This window comes from Monodelphis domestica, chromosome 1 (genome assembly GCF_027887165.1).
Source record: "Monodelphis domestica isolate mMonDom1 chromosome 1, mMonDom1.pri, whole genome shotgun sequence".
Lineage (NCBI taxonomy): Eukaryota > Metazoa > Chordata > Mammalia > Didelphimorphia > Didelphidae > Monodelphis > Monodelphis domestica.
The window spans coordinates 355,200,951-355,222,334 of NC_077227.1; the positions used below are offsets into that span (position 1 = coordinate 355,200,951).

Genomic DNA, 21,384 nt, shown 5'->3' on the forward strand with positions numbered 1-21,384 from the left:
AAAGTTCTTCAAAGAACTCAATTGAAAAATTTCAAATTAACTTAACAGATACTTTGATTAGAGAGTAAATGGCTTAGTGGACCGGAAACCATCTTGCTTTGGAATCAGAGAGCATTGGGTTCAAGTTCTGCTTCTGACACATACTTTGTGTATGTCTCAGGCAAATCATTAACCTTCTCGGTGTCATAGGCATTGAGGCTCTTGAACAGGGGTCCCCAAAATTTTTACACAGGGGACCAGTTCACTGTCCCTCAGACCATTGGAGGGCCAGACTGCTGCAGTGCTGGCTGTGATGGGCCTGCCACACCTTGCACAGACCCATCACTGCCACCACTATACCGGGCAGCACAGTGTGGAATCCCCTCCCCCAGATCACTGCTCACCATGCTGACATCTTCCACTGTGCAGCCACATAGTCCTTTGTATGGCACCTCATTCTAAGGCACCACGCAAAGGGTTATGTTGTCGGAAGTAGTATGTTATGTGAACGACACCACACTTTGCAGCACTGCTATATACAGTGCTCCTCTCACTGACTACCAATGAAAGAGGTGCCCCTTTCAGAAGTGTGGTGGGGGCTGGATAAATGGCCTCAGGGGGCCACAGTTTGGGAACCCCTGTTCTTGAGTTTTAAATGAGTTGTTGTTATGTATTGGTAGATGTTTTCCGCATTAGGAGTTTTCTGTGCCATTGAAATCACAAGTCTTGATTTTAAAAAATGTTTTGGTAATCACTGACTTCAATGTGAAATTGCTTCAGAGATAAGAACAATAAAAATGTGTTGGAAAATATAGTTCAACAATAAAGGATAAAGGAGGTTGTCAACCTTGAAAAAAACAGAACCACTAAAGTAGTTTGAAAGAACAAGTCTTTAATCAAGACAAGAAAGACAATGCTCAGATCAGCTACTACACAGAGTCAAGCGCTTAAATACCATACAGAGCCAATACTTTGGGTCTCTGAGAACAATATCTCCAGGAAAAAGGCCCTACAAAGAAGATTTTCCCACATGCTGAAGAACTTGGGGATCTTATATACACTTTTAGAGAATATAGGACAGGAAAGTTCAATTGATTAGCTTTACAGTGTACACAAGGGAAGGAGGAGTCCAGCCTGGGAGGCTATTGTTTTACAGTAGATACAAGGAAAGGATGATTCTAACCAAGGGCTGAACTACCTGGGAGAGGTCTCTGATACAGCTGGAGAAACTTCTAAGACAAAAGGGTACTTATTTAATTATATCTACTAATTCCATCTAAGCTAAGATCATTGGGTATTTTGAGGTTTATTGTTCAATCTTAGACAAAGTCAGTCTGGGTCTTCCCTTAAGACAAGTTCCCAAGGGACAGGGGCAAACTTGAGCATTCCATAAACAAAGTTGACAAGGTCAAAGACTATAAAATACCCAGAAGCTTCTATTCCTTAGGAATGATTTCTTCATAAGTAGAATCAAAAGTGCCTGGTCCATAGTAATAATACTTAATAAATGTTTAATCTAAGAAGACTCTGGACATAGCTAGCACACAGTAACATCACAGAATATGAAACTGATTATGTTTTAGTGAGCAGGAATCATTTGTAATATGGAAGCCTTTATCGATCAGATTTCTAAGCACGACCAGCCTACCAGTGTGTTGAAGCAAATATCCATATTAATAAGAACTAGAATGAATAAAAACAAGAAAAAATTATAATGAGCTGTTAATGGTGACAAATTTGAAATGGTTAGAGAAAATGACCAACACCAATGATAGCAATTTCATATTTAAACAGCATATGTCAGTTGATATGATGAGGAGACTGGGAAAGAGGGTAAAAATCACCTTAGCCAATACTTGACTTATTTGCCAACTGGTATGTTACCATTGTTGCCAAGGTCGACATTAATTTAGAATCTAGACTCATTTGTATAACTTTTCAGAGAATGTCAGAAGATTATGAACAATACCACCTCATAAAACAGCAGGAGCTTTGGACAGAAAAATCAGTTTAAGAGTTTGGAAAGGGACCCAACTAAACAAAGCCATTTGAGGGCATTTAAGAATGAAACTAAAAATATGGACAGAAGATAAAAGATCTGGAAAGATTTTTTATAACAAACTCTTTTCATCATCAAGGGCAATGTAAAGACTTTTGAACTTTAACATTCCTAAACATGATTACAGAGGAAGTAGAAATGACTCCTAAAAGAACAAATACTGTGAAAGCAGCTGCACTAGACCCTATAAGAGTTCAGTGCTGGAGTTGACACCATTTCGAAGGCATTTAGGTATTGATTTTCAAGGTATCTCAAGGAAGAGAAGCTACCAAAGGTGTAAAAAAATATATTGCACAAAAGAAGGTGACTAAGAGTATATCAGTAACTGTTCACCCATTTACTGACTTTTCGAGCTATGTAAAATGTTAACAAAAATAACCTGTACATGTATAAAGGTCATCTTTGATAAGAGAATAAAACAGGCTTTTGCATAAAATATTCCGTGATAGGCCATATCTTTACTATCACATAATTGACTGAAAAGTAGTGTATAAATTTAATTAGTCTCTAGTAATAGAAATATTATATTTTATGAGGTTTAATAAAGACTATTAGAAATCAAGGAATAAAGAAATACAAAATAAGAAAACCATGTGCCTAGGGCTAGCCCATTCACAACTTACTACATCTTGCAATGGCCAAGTAGAGCACGTGTGAGGCAGAGAGCCAGTTAAATTACTCATTGTGATCTCGCCCAGGTGGAGACTCAGGTGAGATTATAGGGAATTCTGGGAAATATCAAGGACTTCTGGGGATTGAAGTCTAGGGTTCAAATCTCCATTTTATAGTAGAAAGGATTCAAGATCTCACTGTAATTATTGTTTGTTGACTATGAAAAAAAGACTGATATAGGTGAGCAAAACACTGCCTTAAAGACTCTTTAAATAAGTATATCCCATGTAAATATCAAAATTTACTATGAAAGATAGAACAACAAATAGAAACTTGTTCAACCTCTGTCCAGTTACTCATGAATATATATCAAGGAGGCATTTGGTTACCAGAGATATTTGTTACTGTCATGTAAAAGATCTAGAAGAGTCCAAGTCAAACATGTATTTCCTTTTAATGGTGAGATCTTCCAGATTGGCCTAACTATCCGCAGGAAAAATTGAGTAGCTGAATAGTGGTTATTGTCTAGATTAATATGCATTTGGATAGATAACCTGGAGAGCTCATCCATTGATATGATTATCTTGAAAAACATTTCAAATGGATAGTTAGTCCCAGAGTAGAACAGAAGGAAGGAAGCAAGTTGAATTTCTTTCCTTTGGAAAATTGCCAAGTTCTTTTAATGACCCCTAAGTTCTTCCCTGAAAGAAAAGCCTGTCTTTTTAATACCAGTATTCATCCATCGTTGTATGGCTTGCAAGTCATGAAACACTATAATCTCTGAACAACTGAAGTTCACACAAGGAATAGCAGAGAGGTTAAAAGGTGAGCACTAGCAAGTAGTAACAAGAAATGAAGCAGGAGAATTTTAAAGGGTATGGTCTAAAGAATGTGAGAAAAGCATAGGTTGTAACTCATGGAGAGAAGAAGGAATAATCACAGAAAGCCATGACGCTTCATTGCAAACTTATTAAGTTTAAGGAAGACTTCCAATAATTGGGCAGACCCCTTATAGAGGCTCTTGGGTATTCAGGTATGAGAAATACAAAGGGCAGTATGTGTGTGTGTGTGTGTGTGTGTGTGTGTGTGTGTGTGTGTGTGTGTGTGTGTGTGTGTGTGTGTGTGTGTAAATTAAGATCTGCCTTAGTAGAGGAAATACATACATGAATGAAATTTTAGGTACATTTAAGTACTGACATTTAGGGAAACTGAAACCTCAAGTTTACTGATTTGCCCAGAGTCACATAGGTAATAAATAAATAAGCCAGAGAGCCAGAAGTATGACCCAGGCCTCAACTATGCTTTTCTCACTTTTACAGTGTGTTAGTCTTTAAAATGCATCTATTTTTTCAAGTGATCCAAAAAACAATTCTCAGAGAAATTGCAAGAATTGTCTGTTTTCTATTGGGAAATCTTTCAATAAGACCAAAATAACCCTCTCAGCAAAACTTTTGTAAGGCACTTTTAGTGTCTCTTGCTTTAAAGTGACATATGTTTAAAGTGAGTCTCTTTTGTACCCTTGCAGTAGCTCCAGGGCTAAGGAGACTATTTCCAGAAGATTGACTCTTGCTTTTTGTTCTTTGAAGTCTGCAGTATTCAGAATACTCTTCCCAAATTAGGATTGGCATTGCCATCAAACTGAGACACTTTCTTGTCTGAGCACTAATGGGAATAGGGTAAAGGAATAGAAGTTAGAAATATTACCAGACTAAAAGCTCATGTGTTATCTGTCCTCACTCCCACCAGGCTCTACTATAGCAAAGACTTAACTTTTGTACTTATTGAAAGGCTAAAAAGTTAACTAGTTCTGGAAGGTACTGTAGAACACAGAATGTCAGAACCAGAAAAGAGACTTTAGAATGCTGAGTTCAGTTCAGCATTCATTAAAAAGCCACTGCCAGATCTAAGGTATCGTGCTTAGTTCTAGGATACAAAAACAAAAAAATCAAAGGGTCTCTGTTCTCATTTCTACTTAGTGGATGCCTTATATACAGTTAGGTGAATACAAGGTAATTTTTTTTAATCCTTCAGCAGAAGCTCTAAGGCAAAAGAGTGGTAAAGGCTAGACAATTGGAGTTAATTGACTTGCCCAGGGTCACACAGATCGGAAGTATCTGAGGTCAGATTTGAACTTTAGTCCTCCTAGCTCCAGGCCTGGCTCTCTATCCCCTGAGCCATGTAACTACCCTTACAAGACAATTTAAAGAGGGAAAAGGGTACCTAATAACAGAGAAGAGGGGCAGAGAATCAGGGAAAACTTCATGGAGGAGTGATGCCTAAGCAAACCTTTTTAGAAAGGCAGAAATGAAGACAGACCAAATTCCAGACATCAGGATTATTAGGTTGTGCAGAGATGTAGGGAATGGAATCTCAGGGGTAGAGAATAGCTATAGGTATAGTTTGGCTGAAATGCAAAATACATGAAAGAGAATAATGAAATAAGTCGTGAAGAATAAGTTATGGGCAGATCATGAAAGATATTAAATGCTAGGTTGAAGACTTTACATTTTTTCCCTAGAGGCGGTAGAAAGTCTTTGAAGATGTTTAAGCAGAAGAATGACATAGTCTGACTTGTATCTTAAGGATATAATTTTGACCGCTGTGTGAAAGATAGATTAGAGGGAAGGTAGATAGCAGGGATAGCTAGAAACAATAGATGAGGTAGGAAGTAGGGAGTTCAGATTGAAGAGTGTATTGTAATAGTCTGAGTAACAAATGATAAGAGTCTGTGTTCTTGTAGGTGAAGAAAAGGAAGCTGATAAAAGAAAGGCCATAGAAGAAAAATTGATAGCATTTGACAACAGATTTTATATAAGGGAATATCCAGGATGATTTTATAGCCACAAACCTCTGTGGCTAGGACAATTGCAATTGTTTGAAATAATAATTAAGTTTGAAGGAAGGTAAGTTTAGGAAACATGACAAGTTTGGATTTGGACATGTAGAATTTAAGATGCCACAGGTGGAGATGTCCAGCTGGCTTTTGGTGATGTATGGAACTAGACTTCAGGAGAAAGATAAGAGCTTGACATTTTGATTTGAGAATCATCTGCATATAAAATGATCATTGAATCCATAGAAGCTGATAGCATCACTTAAAAGAGACAGTCAGTCAGTAAACTGGATGCAAAAAAAAGCAAAAGAGAGTATCAAGAGAGAAAAGAATAGGACCAGAATAGAGCCTTGAGTGACAACTATTCTTAAAAGGATGGAAATGGAGCATGATCTAGAAAAGGAAACTGAGAAATGGTCAAACAGAAATAGTATAATGGAAAATACAGAAGAAGAAATGTTGTCTAAGAAGGAGGGTGGGGTCAAAACTTGCAAAATGGAATGAAATAGAATTTTAAAACATTTAAATGCTTTATTATGTGCCAAGCACTGTGCAAAGTAATAAAAATATAAAACTAAAGCAAACAAAAATTAAAAGACTCATCCAGGGCCACAAAGCAAATAAGTGTTTGAGACCAGATTTTAACACATGTTTTTTTGTTTGTTTGTTTCCAGGTCCAGCAGTGTATATAAACTGAGCCACCTTCATGTTTAATTCTTGGTATATGGGCAATGAGAATTGAGAAAAAGATTTCATAATTAATGGAGAGATGGAAGAGGGAGAGAAGAGAGGAAAGAAAGGAGGGAGGGAGGGAGGGAGAGAGAGAGAAAGAGAGAGAGAGAGAGAGAGAGAGAGAGAGAGAGAGAGAGAGAGAGAGAGAGAGAGAGAGAGAGAGAAACTGAGATTCCTTTAAACCTACTCTTAGTATCAGATGAACTAGAGAAAGTAAGGAGACTAAGTATCCAGTCTTACCTAGTATACAATGACTGGTGTCAGTAGGAGACAGTAACTGATGAGGCTGTACTTAAAATAAAGCTTGGGGATGTGTGGGGCTAGAAATGATGTTAAGTAGAGAATGAGGAAAGTAAGAATAGTAATTAAAAATGGGGTGGGGGGAGGGATACAAAGTAGAACTCTTACACCTACTCTGTTTCCTGTCTGGTGTTTATTCCTGGTTTTGAAGCAGAGGAATGTTATCACTACTTGTCATAGAGAGGTGACTCCTTATGTTCTACCTTACATGTGGAAGGTTCAGAAGATGTGGGTTAGAGTCCTAGATCTGCAATTTATTAGATGTATAACTTTGGATAAGTTACTTAACTTCTTAAAGACTCAGTTTCCCCATCTATTAAAATGAGAATAATAATACTTGTACCACATACGGCATAAGGTGTTTTGCGAAGATCAAATGAGATCATGGATGTTAAGTGCTTTTGAAACCACAGAACACTACAGAATTTCCAGGCATTATTATTATCATTTAGAAAGTATATTGGGAGTGAAAAATCTGAGAAAATATTTAGAAATGAGTGAGAAAAGGCTGTGCTCCACAGAAAAGCCAAGGTTGTATTGTTATAACACTTATTTCAGAGATCATTTGCTAATTTGGAAGATCTTATGCTCTGTGCTGAGAAACATAAAGAAAAAATCAGTTATCTCTTCCCCTTAAGGAATTTACAACCTAGGGGATCTAATGTCAGATCAGTTATTTAGCATTTTTTGAGCTTTGTCTTTATTCTTTCCCCCCCCCTTCTTCTCCCTTCCATGTAGTTGCAACAGCAAACTGTATCTAGAGAAGCTCCCCGACACCAGTATCATCATCCCATTCCACAACGAAGGTTGGTCCTCTCTCCTGCGCACAGTCCATAGTGTATTGAACCGTTCTCCACCAGAGCTAGTGGCTGAGATTGTGCTGGTGGATGACTTCAGTGACCGAGGTAGGCCATTACCTATTTTCCTTTCTTTGCACATAAAACAGACTTTTTGGTGATTAGTAAATTAGTAAATGGCAATTAGATTTGGATGAATGAAAGGTGATTTGCTTGTAGAAATAGTAAATAGTCAATAAACATTTATTAAGCTTCTACTATATTCCAGACACTGTGCTAAGTGTGGGGATATAAAGATAGGTATAAGACAACTCCTGCCCTCAAGTTGCTCCCTGGCTGATGGGGGAAGACAGCATACAAAAAGCTAAAAAAAAATGTGATGGGTGGAAGGATAGTAGGAAAGGGACGACTCAGGAGATGGCTACCTACAGCAGAAGCATGATGAAGTCTTACAACCACAATGGGAAATAATCTGAGGAGATGTGTTTCAGAGTTGATTCTGTTTTGCAGAATGAAAAGTTTCTGGAGATCATGAAATCTAGGAGGTCAGCTCAGTGGGAAATGAAGAGGTGAATTCCTTGAATGCCCTCCTTAAATGATAGAGGGTTAGCGAAGAGCTCCCATATATATATCTTAACTCTTCACCCTCTACAACCAGAAAGAGGGAGGGACCCCAGACACAGGGAGTACAGAGGAGGTGTCAGTTTCATTGTTGATTTCATTTTGCTAAATAATAACTTTCTGGAAGTCATAAAATCCAGAAGGCCAGCAAGGTGAGAAATGAGGTAAATTCCCTTGTAACACATCTTAACTGTTCCTACATTCCTCTGCTATAGTGCCAGGGTCCTGGCAGAACATGCATATGTGTTTATAGGTATGTGTTACATATGTACATACATATAAAAGTTACAGGTGTTAGAGAATCTGTCTAAAATGACTGCACCATGAAGTAGAATCTTAATAGTAGGTTCTAAATTAGCAAAAAGTTTCAAGAGGAACCTTCTCATTGAATCTGGAGTCATGAGACCCAAGTTTAAATGCAGCTCTTTTACTTTTAATCTGTGTAACCTTAGGAAAGTCATTTAACTTCTCTGTGCCTCAGTTTCCTCATTTGTAAATGAAGAGGTTGACCAGATGGCATCTGAAGTCTCTTCCAGTGTTAGATCCATGATCCTATGATCTGCCATTATATCTTTTATTTGTGTAAACAATTCCTTCTATTTTTCTTGTTGTGAAGGTTCTAAGAAGTGATAAATGATAGTATCTAAGTGGCCTCAGAGTAAGGAAGGATTTGCACTAATAGCAGAACACAAAAGCACAGATAACCGAGCACCATTTCTTATTTAAACTTTGTTAACAGAAAAACTCTCCCCACCTCTACACTGTCTTCACAATCTTTACCTTTATTCCTCCAACTCTTTTGCTTTTTCCTTCTCTTTTTCCATCTCTTTCTTCCCTTATTCCTCAACCCTCTTTCCCTTTCTCTTCCTTCCCAGCATTTTGTTCTCTTCACCCCCACTTTCTTTAGTCCTCTATTCTCTGTAAAACTTTTAATGTAATATGTTAAAGGTGAAAAGAACCCTTAGAGAACATTCAGTTTAGGCTGCTCATTTTATTTTATTTTATTTTATTTTATTTTATTTTATTTTATTTTATTTTATTTTTTAAACCCTTACCTTCCGTCTTGGAGTCAATACTGTGTATTGGCTCCAAGGCAGGAGAGTGGTAATGACTAGGCAATGGGGCTTGCCCAGGGTCACACAGCTGGGAAGTGTCTGAGGCCAGATTTGAACCTAGGACCTCCCATCTCTAGGCCTGGCTCTCAATCCACTGAGATACACAGCTGCCCCCTGCTCATTTTATAAATAAGGAATTTGAGGCTGATTGGGATAAAAATCTTTTTCCAAGATCACAATGCAGTTCAGTTAGGACTAAAAAAGATCTTAGAGATGTATCCTCTTGTTTTATAAAAGGGGACATGTAGGTCCACAGAGATGAAGGGATTTGCCCCAAGATCATATATCTCCAGTAAGTAGAGAAGTAGGGATTCAAACCAATGTCCTTTGACTAAATCCAGTTCTCTCACCATTGTACTACAACTGCTTTCCACCTGGGTCAGAGCCACAACTCGAATTCTAAGTCTTCAAATTACAAATTTCACTCAACTATCCCATCTTTTGTCTCTACCTTATACTTTTCAGATTTCTTTCACATCCGTTTTTTAGTAACCCCTCTGGAAGACCAGGGAAGGAGTTGGACTAGGAAATTATTCTCTGAGGTTTTTTGTTTGTTTGTTTTTGAAAGGTAGCATTTCTCTTTTCTGTTGAAAACAAAATAGCTGTGAGATTGGTGGTCCTTTTCTACAATGGAGATTATGATTTCCTCTACTGTTGCCCTTCCTACTATTGGAAACTTTTAAATTATTCAAGACATGGAAGCTTTATTATCTGTTGGAAGGCTGTAATGTAATTGCTAAACATCATTTCAAGAGCTATCTCACTGTATAAGCCACCTTATTCAGAAACTCCAGCAATGCCTCAACTGGAAAATATGTCATATCGATCCAAATATAGACCGTACTTTCTCTTCAAATTTGACTTGTTTGAACCATTAGTAGAACTTATAGTCAGCATTATTTTTCAGGGTTTATTTTTCCTTTCAAAAAGATCTCACTTTAGGATTATGACCTAAATTCAGGGTTAGCCAATATTTGTTTCATTTCAACATTTGTTCATTTACCCATAATCTATTGAGAGCCCCTGTATTTGGGATTTTGTTGAACACTGAGAGAAATCCAGTGTTTAAGATAACACCTGCCTTCATGGACCTAGCAGAGGGATAAAATGCACAATAATACATGATAAGTACGTTAGAGAGTTGCAAAACAAAATGCTATGTGAAATTTGAGGGAGAAAGCTTTTATAGATGACAATAATGGAAGACTTCTTGAAGCAAGTGGCAATTGAGTTGGGCCTAATGAGCTGGGTAGGCATTCAGCAGGTAAAACAAGAGAAAGAAGACATTCTAGGCATAAGGAATCATGTGTATAAAGGCATGGAGGTCAGAACACACAGGGAATTGGATTGGGGAAAGCCAAAGAGTCATCTATTTTGAATTTGAAAATATATAAAAGAGGTGTCTTTTGAGATTAGACTGAAAAGTTATGATAATGCCAGATTTTGTGGAGCCTTGAATGACAAGGATGGAAGTTTAAATTTTATTAGTTGGCTGTAGGAAATCCCTAAAGGTTCTAAACAAAGTAATATAATCACATCTATGCATAAAAAAGGTTTTGTTGTTGTTTAGTTATTTTCAGTAATGTCCATTTCTTTGTGACTCCATTTGGGGTTTTCTTGCTAAAAATACTGGAATGGTTTGCCCTTTCCTTCTCCAGCTCATTTTACAGATGAGGAAACTGAGGCAAGCAGGGTTGTGTGACTTGCCCAGGGACATGAAGATGAATCTTCCTGACTCTAAGCCTAGCACTCTATCTACTGTTCCACTATAAGGAAGCAGAAAATTTAATCAAGAAAACCACTTAGAAAGCTATTATAGTTGTTGGAGGGGATATGGCAAAATTGAGACATTAATGTGTTTTTGGTAGAGCTATGAACTGATCCAACCATTCTCAAGGGCAATTTGGAATTATGCCCAAAAGCTATAAAACAGTGCATACCTTTTGGTCCAAATACCACTACTAGGTCCGTAATCCAAAGAGATTAAAAAACAGAGTTGGAAAGGACCTACTTGTACAAAAATATTTATAGCAGCTTTTTTTGTGGTAACAAAGAATTGGAAATTAAAGAGATGTCTATCACTTGGGGAATGGCTAAACAAATTGGGTACATATTGATGAGAGAATACTATTGTGCTATAAGGAATGATGAACAGCATGATTACAGAAGTAGCTGAAAAGACCTACATGAACTGATGCAGAGTGAAATAAGCAGAACCAGGAGAACATCATACACAGTAACTGCAATATTGTGGAATGATCAAATACGGTAGACTTAGCTACTCAAAGCAATACAATGATCCAGGGCAATTCTGAGGGACTTAGGACAAAGAATGCTATCCACCTCCAGAAAAAGAACTGTTGGAGTCAGCATGCAGATGAAAGCATATTTTTCAGTTATTTATTTGGATATCTATTTTGGGGTTTGAGTTTTATAAGATTATTCACTTACAAAAATGAACAATATGGAAATATGTTTTGCATGGTAATAATACATGTATAACCCAGATTGAATTGCCTGCCAGCACTGGGAGGGGAAAGAGAAGGGAGAGAGGGAGATAAGTTCAATTAAACAAACAAATAAAAAGGGGGGAGGCAAACCAAGTTCATAAAAAAAAAGAAAGAAAGCTAGTATAATATAATAATCAAGGTGAGAGGTAATAAAGGTTCAAACTAGAGCATTGACTGAGTAAGAAGGGTTCAGATAGAAGAGAGTTTTGGTGATAGAAATGAAAGATTTGACAACTAATATGATAAATGGCATGAGGAAGAGTAAGGAATTGAAGATTTTGAAGGTCTTGAACCTAGGTGACTGGAAGAATAGTGATGCCCTTGAATAACAGATATTTGGGAAAGGGGTTGCTTTCAGGGGGAAATAATATGAATAAGATCTGTGGTGCAGTTTGCAATGCTTCCATGTCCTCCCTAGGAGTACCTGCCACCACCAGGATGTAATCTGGGGACAGGATTTGGATATTCTGGGGTGAGAGTTAGAGGTAGAAATTTTACCTGCCAGCTGGTGATGTTGGTATCCATGTCATAGTTAGGAGCTGCTACACTGAAGGACTGATGCTTTATTAGGAAAGGGCAAGTGTGAGAACTTGCATAGCCAGAGGGGGGCAGTTAACTGTAGTTAAGTATCCAGGTGGGATAGTGTTGGCAATAATAGATGAAGGGGGTTATATGGTTATGTTTAAGATAATCCCAGTAATTAACTATCATGGGGAAGCTGAGACGTGACCCACCTTTCCACCCTTATATTAATTGACCCCTTTTTGGTCATGCTGATGCCTCTACTTTAGACAATACTAGTTTAGAAAATTCTGTCCCTCCAAAGATTTAATCCCTCTTCAGCACAATATAGGTCAAATAGGTTAACTTATTTCTGACTTTTTAAACATCTTTGTTCATTGAGTTAAACTCTGATTAGCAGATAGAACATAAAGTAGTAAAATAAATCAATCAGTTAAGGCTGATTAGGTGGAAGAAAAGAATTATTTTTCTTTCCTCCAAGTTTTAAAAATATAGATATAGTAAGGAAATCAAAATCATGTGAAAATGAGACTGGGTACATAAAAATAACTAGAATTCGTTGAATTTTAAGGTTTGCAGTGTTCCACATATGTTATCTCATTTGATTCTCACAACAACCCTGAGAGGTGGATGCTGCTGTTTTATCCTTATTTTACATCAGATGAAACTGAGGCTGTGAGAGGTTAAGTAACTTATTGCCAGGTTCACATAGCTACTAAGCGTCTTAGACAGGATTTGAACCCAGGTTTTCCTAACTCCAGTCCAATGCTTTATCTACTGTGCCACCTAGCTGCTGAATGTCCACTCTCTTTTAAACCCTTACCTTCCACTTTAGAGTCGATACTGTCTGTTGGTTGTAAAAACAAAAGAGTGGAAAGGGCTTGGCATTTGGGGTTAAGTGACTTGCCCAGGATCACATGGCTAGGAAGTATCTGAGGACAGATTTGAACCTAAGACCTTCTGTCTCTCAGCCTGGCTTTCAATCCACTGAACCACTGAATATTTTTAAATGACCCTACAATAGATGAGATTGTACCTATCACTTTTATTCAATTACAAAAAATAATCATTTTATACACCTGTGTAAGAGACCATAGAATTTTAAATTAAAAGAATAATATCAAGATAGCAACTTGCCCCAGGATCATTTCTACCAGAACTCTCATCAAAATTATTAGAACAAAATAGGTAATAATTGTGAGGTTTGGGCTTCATTCTACATTCATTTCTTATTCATGTACTGCACACAAAATAGTCCCAAATATAGTTAGAACAACATAGTATCTGATGCCCACATGGAAAACTTTCTCAATAAAACTCTCTACCAATACAATAATGTCAAAAACAACTGATTTTTTAAATTGCACAAAAAGGGAAAGTTTAAACATGTTATGGTTCTGCCTCACCTTAAATCCATTATCATCTCTCCTAAATAGAACTAAATATAGCCTCCAAGTTACAAAGGGAGTTGAAGTAAATATCTTGTTAATCATTTGATGTACTTGGATGACATGAAGATCATATGTCTCCACTAAAGAAGCTCTATTAAATAACCTCTTTAACTCAGTCTTCCTCCAACAATATCAAAATGGCATTTGAACTCAATCATTGTTAAATTCTCAGTGTATACCAAGGAAAGATAGGAACTGAGAATTTTAAGCTTAAAACTCGAAATCAAATTGTACCAGTGGACAAAGGTGATAATTGCACATCTTTTTGGGGAAAGACACATGAAAGATAGTACTATCTAAGAGAAATCTGTGGCTGAATATGTTTAGAAATTTCATGGTGATCTGAAATCAAAGCTCAATGAGAACACATTTAAAGCAAAGAGCACCTATATATTACCTATAAAAGAAATCACATTGATGTAAAAACAGGATGAAACACTATATCCTAGAATGTCTTCCTCTCTGCCAGCCAGTTCATTTTCTAAGATCCAACTCAAATGTTGTCACTTCTCCAAAGCTTTTCCTGATACCACCATGGTATTGAGACTCTTTTGCTCCAACCTTAAATAACATTTGTTACGCCTTTCTTATTTGTGTATTCTTTTGTATTGTGTTTAACTGATTTTGTCTTATCTTCATACTTGACTAAAAAGCTCCAATAAGGACAGAATTTTCAGATCTAAACTTCCTACCTTCTCCAGTGCCTATCAGAGTGGTCTGGAAGTGCTTCATGTCCACAGTTCAGAGATTAACTGATGAATATTTGCTGAATTTATTATAATTGAAAAGTAAGAGATGTCTGCAATCCCCTTAGAACTCAAATAGAAAGAATGTGAACTTACTGCTAATGGATCTAGTATACACTGGATTAAGCATTTTGATGGTTAACTTTTACTAAATGACTAAAATTTCAAGAGTGTTCCTGACAATCATAGAATGCCATATTTATCAGAGTTTTACCAAATCACAGGCATTGTTCAACTTTACAAAACCAGCTATGAAATGTTTTACTCATTGAACAGTTAGGAAATTAAGTAAATAACCCATACCTTTATCTTTGGATTGAAGTCTCCAAGAGTAGGTCCTGCTCCACATGTCCAATCATATATCCAATCATTGCCACTTAATTCGGTCAGAATAAAACCTGTACGCTCAATGCTAGATGTGTAAAATTATTACTGCATTACTTTAAAAGACAAGATTTCATCCCTGTAGATGCTGCTTCCACAGTTCAGCCTTTATATCACAGTAAAAATTTTTGTAAGTTGCTGTTGCCAAAATTTGAATACACCTCTTTAAACTTTCTTATTTCTATCAAAAGCATCACCAACCTTTCAGTCTCCCATATTCCCAATCTGTTTTTTCCCCTGAATTTCACTCTCTTTCATTCCACATATCCAAGCCTATTCCTACCCCTACAAAAGTGGGTATAAAACTCAAATAGAAACAGGGTCCACTATACTATGCATAAGGATCCCTACCGACTCTATATTGGCTTAGAAAACCACATATTAAAAGTATGTATATTCTATTGTATTTTTATTTTGTTAAATATTTCCCAATTATATTTTCATCTGGTCATTACTTGATTGTGTTGCAGATTGCAGGCTGGGTGTTTTCACATCCCTGCTCTAAAAAGTTCCATTCCATACTACTTATACAATCACCACCTGTTATCTTCTCATCCCTTCTGGTTCTTGACAATGACTCAAAAAAGCAGTGCAGTGTTTTGGAATGAGCACTGGTTTGGGATTCAGAACTTTGGGATCTCATCTCTTCCACTTTACTTCCTCTGTCTCTTTGGGTTTCAGTTTCTTCCTTTGTAAAACAAGGAGAAATGGATTAAGTGACCTCTGAAGCCCCTTCCATCTCTGTATCTTTTATTCAGTGAACAGACTATATTAGAACTTACATTAAGACAGAGACAGTATCTCCTTTATCTTTTATATCTTACTCAAGCTGAACACTGGTCCTTTCATATGGTAGAAACTTAATAAACATTTCTCAGAATGAACTTCCTACCAAGCTTCAGTGTTACAAATTGAATTTATCATCCCTCCCCCAGAATCTGCTCCTTTCAATTAATTTAAGTTGTTCTCTCAGTCAGCCAGGCTCAAAACCTCATTAACACCTTTGACTTCTTTTTTCTCTTCATCTCCCACATTTAAGAAGTTGGCCGGTTCTTGTTGATTCTAGTTCTGAAATAGAATTCTCTCAGATCACTGTCATGATTTGGCTCTTACACAATGAACAATAAAAAGCTGCTGAAAATTTTTGATCAAAGTATATATAACATGATCAGATTTATTCCACCATAAAGATCTAGCAGTGGTATAAATGGATTGGAGAGAAAGAGAATATGGAAACAGGAGGGACTTTTTAGAAGGCTCTTTGGAGGGAGTATTAGAGTGGTTAACAATGAAAAAAGAAATTGGATGAATTCAAGAGGAAATGAGAAAGTAAAATGACCTGATCTGATTTATTTAAATGAATGATTAGAAGAGGTGAGGGAGAAGGAAGAGTCTAAGTGGGTCAATATTGGTAACATAGACCAAAATAGTGAAATATAAAATAGCCAGTATAGAGGAAAAGGAAAAAAAAAGGTTGGTTTTAGATATTGAATTGAATACTGAATTGCTTATGAGATATCCATTGAGATATCATCCTGGCAGTTGGAAATGCAGATCAGGGCTCAAGATAGAGATCTGGGAGTCATCTGAATAGAGATGGTAGTTGAAAAATGAAATCTCACTCAAACTTTAAAAGAAAGAAATTTAAAGAATGAAAAACTTTCTACTTAGGATTCAACTACTTCAGATAGGGCTTCTAGCCCTACCTAGTTCAACCTCTCATATTTTGATGGAATATTAAAATACTTTTCTAACTGAGAAGTAGACCTAGAAATAGACCTTGTATTCAGTAAACCCAAGGACACATCTCTGGAAGGACTTGGTTTATCAAGAACTGGTGATAAAATTGGCTTAGATCATACCACATAACATGATGAACTCCAAATGATTAAGAAATCTAAATGTAAGATATAAAATCATTAAAAGATTAGGAAGGAGTTCTCCATAGATCTCTGGTTGAAAGAATTCATAACCAAACAAGGGAGAGACAAATTACGAAAGTCAAAATAGTCAATTGACTATATAAAAATGTTGCACAAAGTTAGTACAACTAAAATAAGAAAACAAGCTGTTGGATAGGCAAAAAATGTTCACCTAATTATTTCATATAAATATATCTAATATATCCAAGATGTGTAGGGTATTGATACAAATGCCCAACTACCAATTGATAAATGATTAATGATTGTGAATTACTATTTTAAAACATTTCAAACTCTCAACAGTCACATAAAAATCATGTCCCAAATCATTAATAATTAGAGAAATACAGATTAAAACAACTTTGAGGTTTTACCTCATACCCATAAAATTGACAAAAATAATAAAAGCCAGAAGTAACCCTTGTAGGAAAAGTTATTGGTAGAATTGCAAATTGGTCCAATAATTCTGGAAACAATTTGAAATTACTTAATAAAATTACTAAACTATTGTTCATCTAAACAACTGATCCAGTGGTCTTGCTACTGGAACTTGCTGCCATGGCCATCAAAGGCAGAGAAAAGGGGGACATATATACACTAAAAGTGTGATAGCAGCATTTTTTTGTAATTAGGAAAATTGAAAGAATATCTGCTTGGTGTGGTGACACAAGTCCCTGCTGCTGGGAAGACTGAGGCTGGTGAATCACTTGAATTCAGGAATTCTGAACTACAGTAAGAGCTAACACTGATTGGTTTTCTCCACTAAGTACAGCACTAGTATGGTGAGCACCTGGGAACAGAGCACCACCAGGCTGCCTTAGGAGGGATGAACTAGGCCAGGTCAGAAAAAAGGCAAGTTAAAACTTCCATGCTGATCAATATTGGGATTAAACCCATAAGTGGCTCTCATCTCCAGCTGAATGAGATAGAAAGACTTTGTCACTAAAAAAATAATTAAATCCTCTTATTTGGGGGAAAAACTAAACAAATTGTACCACATGACTACAATGGAATATAGTCTTTACCATAAGACAATATTAGAGATCCAAAAAAAAAACACACAAGAAGAGTTATATGAAAAGTGGCAGAGCAAAGAGGCAGAGCCAAGATGGTGGAGTAACAGGAAGAAAATTCCTCTAATCTAGAAAATGCACCAGACTGAATACTGATAGGAAAATTCAAGTAAAAAAGTCACGGTGAGCAATTTTGCCAGCTCAGATTAGCATAGGGAGACAGAGCGATCTGTAGGCATTAGGAATGATATGTGGCCAAGAGTGACCACACAGCACTTCAGTGCTTAGGCACAGACCAAGTACCAGGGCAAGAGAAAGTTCAAGACCTATAAAGGGATACCACAACAGGAACTGTGTGCCAACTGGTAGCCTTGTTGCCCTCGACCCAATTCTGGGACATAGATCCAGGGAATACCAAAGAAGGACAATGAACATCATAGGTCCTAAGCAGTGTTCAAAGAGAAAGGAGGAAGTTTAGAATCAAGCAGTAGTGATGTGGCTCAGACCCCTAGAAGTAAAGCATGATTTCAGTTCCAGCTCCTAACCCAATCTGAAGACTACAGAGAAATTACCATGAAAGGAATTCCAGACAAAAGGGCAGCCCACAGTTCTGCCCTCTGAACTAGTAAAGTCTCCCAGCTGGCTCTCAATGACCAAGTCTGACTGCAGTCTATATTCAGACATGACAATGAGGAAAAGTGTCTTAATTGACTATGCAGGAGTTTTCTTTTTCTTTCATTCTCTTGGGTATTGGGGAAATGAGATAGGAGGGAGAAAGGGCAGATTTTTGCTGGTTAAAAAAATTGATAATTTTTTCAAATTGCATTGCAAAGAAAGCAGTCAGAAGAAAAGTATGCACAGTAACTACAGTAAGTGTGCAAAAACTCTAAAATTCAGCTAAACCTATTAAAGGTGTGATTAATCTTGTTTCTAAAAGACATAGTGTGAGTTATAGCTCCCTCTTCTTGATGGAGAGGTGGGGAATAATGAGTACCGAATATTGCAAGCATTGCCAAGTGTGGTTGCTGTGGCTGGATTTGCTCAACTTTTTTTTTTCCTTCAAGATGAAGGAAACTTGTTGGGGGAGTGAGAGTGCTCAAAAAAAGAGGTGGGCAGAGTTTCCCTGTTCTCTGAGTAGGCCTGTCTTGTTACCACCAGAGCCTTATAAATCAAGAGCAATAGAAAGTTACAAAAAAATAAAATAAAAGCAGCCAACCATGGTATTTGTGTTGGGAGAAAACAAGTAATCATCTTAATTGGGACTTACTTTGAGACAGTTAACATTGCCATCTGAGGTGGTGTTGATTCTTCCCTTTGCCATTAAGAACCATAATAATCACCATTTTCCTAACCACCATTTTCAATGAGAAACTTCCATTTACCCCAAAAGCAAATTTTGCACCTGTAATAATGAAGTATCTTAGCTGGAAGAGTCCTCAATGCATGGGCTGTCTGGTTTGGAGTCTGTTTTGTTTCTGGGGAGTTTTTTGATTCAGTCAGGTAATACATGCTGTGGGCTTTGACTAAATTAATCCCCAGACCAAAATAACACCTGGCTTTATGACTGCCCAAATACAGGTGGCATTGGTAATCCCAGTTTAGCTAAGATTAAGCAGTGAAGTCACTAAGGTTTGTCTTTTAGCTCCCCCTATTTATGGTCTTTTTAATCTCTTTTCAGCACCAACTACTAACACTACTTGTGTTCTAATTCTAAAAGAAAAGAAATTGATTTGATCAACTAAGTCACACATACAATATAAAGAAGTTCCACTCTGGGAGTCAGAAGACTGTGTACCTGTTTTTAGTACCAGTTTTGCCTCACCCTCACTGTCAATGGTGCCTTGCATATGTGAAGATTGGATTTGACTCTCCCCTGATTGTAACAATGAAGATACTTAGCTCTTCTTTGATTGTGAAGATTAAATTATAACCCCCTGTCTATTTTTAGGTCTAATCCCCATAAGTGTAAACACTTTAGATTTAATCCCCAAATCCTCAGTAAACACTGCATTTAAAGTTGAGTATAGAGATATCTGACTATTTTTAGATTTTAATCTCCATAAGTGTAAACACAGTACTTAAAAGTTAAGTATGGAGATCTACCCATTTTGAATTTAACCAAAAAAAAGGCAAGAACACCCATTTACACACTGAGTTGGAGGCCTGTGACCCATGTGTGAAAGAGTGGGTAAGGAATCAGAATCGACTGACTGCCTTCTGGGTGGTCCTAGAGTGGAGCATTGGCTGTGATTGGTAGATGTAAAGCTTAAGGGAAGTGACATAAGAAGAAAGGTCTTTTAAAAAGAGTAACAAAGGCCTGAAGACACTTAGTTCTTCTGGAAGTTCAACTTGGACTTCCACTTCTGCTGGAGTTCTACTGGAGTGGAGAATAATTCTTCATTCAGAAGAATGCTGACTGGACCTGTTTTTTCCTGGTGCCCCTGTTCCATGAGACTTTTTCCTTGACTGGGGCCTCTGAACTCCTGCCTGGCTCAGAGGAGGCCGGAACAGCTATCTCTCTCCTTTTCTTCTCTTTCTCTCTTCCTTAATGTCTTCCCTCTTACTTGTAAAATAAACTACCATAAATTCCATTCTGACTTTAGTAATTCATTTGGGATTTAGTAATTAAATCCCTGATGACCAACTAAAATATTATTCAGTTCAACCATAAATTTAACACATATAGTAGCATTTTGATAATCACTTTTTAAATAAATACATATTTATTCATTAATCTTATATGATCATAGAGTTTTCATAATTGCTATTGAATATCTCTTCTCCTTGGCTATGTCTAGTTAGCATGAAATGCTAATTATTCTAAAGGCCTTGAACTTGAGGGGTTCCAATAGCTTAATTCTGATCCCTGGCTATTAATTACACCCTGAGCCTATGCTAGTCTCTTGTCTGCATCTCATCAGAACATCTCAGTATATCATCAGGCAGTTAAAAAGAAAAGAACTGGATTTGAAATCAAAAGATCTGTATTTAACTGACAAGTCAGTGAGTCAGTGAATACTTCCTACAGTAATACAATTGCAATCCTTCCAAATTTTATCCTGTATAACTACAACTCTTATCCAAGTCTTCCCAAAAATCCTCCACAAGGAGGCCTCCCAGCAGGCTGGAATCCTTTCTCTAGAGCAGTGGTTCTCAACCTTTCTAATGCCATGACCCCGCAATACAGTTCCTCATATTGCAGTGACCCCAAACCAAAAAATTATTTTGGTGGCTACTTCAGAACTGTAATTTTGCTACAGTTATGATTCAGAATGTAAATACCTGATATGCATTATGTATTCTCATTGCTTCAAACTGAGAGGTTGAGAACAGCTGCTCTAGAGTTCTTAACTTTGCTTAGATACTAATGGAACATTCTTGCTGTAAACCAATGAAATATTATTCTCACTCAGGCTGTCTCCTTTTCTTGTTCAGTCATACATATCTGATGACTTCCCCTCCTCATTTCTGTTACATTACAAGCTATCCATGCACACCATTCTCTCCTATGCTTTTGGGTGACATGAAATTTTAATTCTTTGACTGTGATGTTCAATGCCTCACAACCATAGAGCATCTCTGAAAGAATAGTGATGTTGCCTCCTTCTTCTTGGTAGAAAGGTAGTAAAATATGGCTGCAGAGCAAATCATAAATGTTCAGGTGTTATTGATATACTTCCTTATTACATAAGAGAGTGCTATTGGTGAAAAGGTGTTAGAAAAATGACAGTAAAAAAAACACACATCTCAAAACTTTACTTAAAAAGAATATTGAGCGGGCAGCTGGA

At 36.9% G+C, this 21,384-nt stretch overlaps 1 protein-coding gene across 2 annotated transcripts in view; it reads left to right on the forward strand.

The window, feature by feature from the left end:
* Positions 1 to 21,384, forward strand: part of GALNT10 (polypeptide N-acetylgalactosaminyltransferase 10) — a 175,903-nt gene that overhangs the window by 95,638 nt on the left and 58,881 nt on the right. For both annotated transcript variants that reach the window (XM_056811498.1, XM_056811499.1), the window contains exon 4: positions 7,254 to 7,420. In XM_056811498.1, coding sequence (XP_056667476.1) covers positions 7,254 to 7,420 — 167 coding nt within the window. The remainder of the gene's footprint in view (positions 1 to 7,253; positions 7,421 to 21,384) is intronic.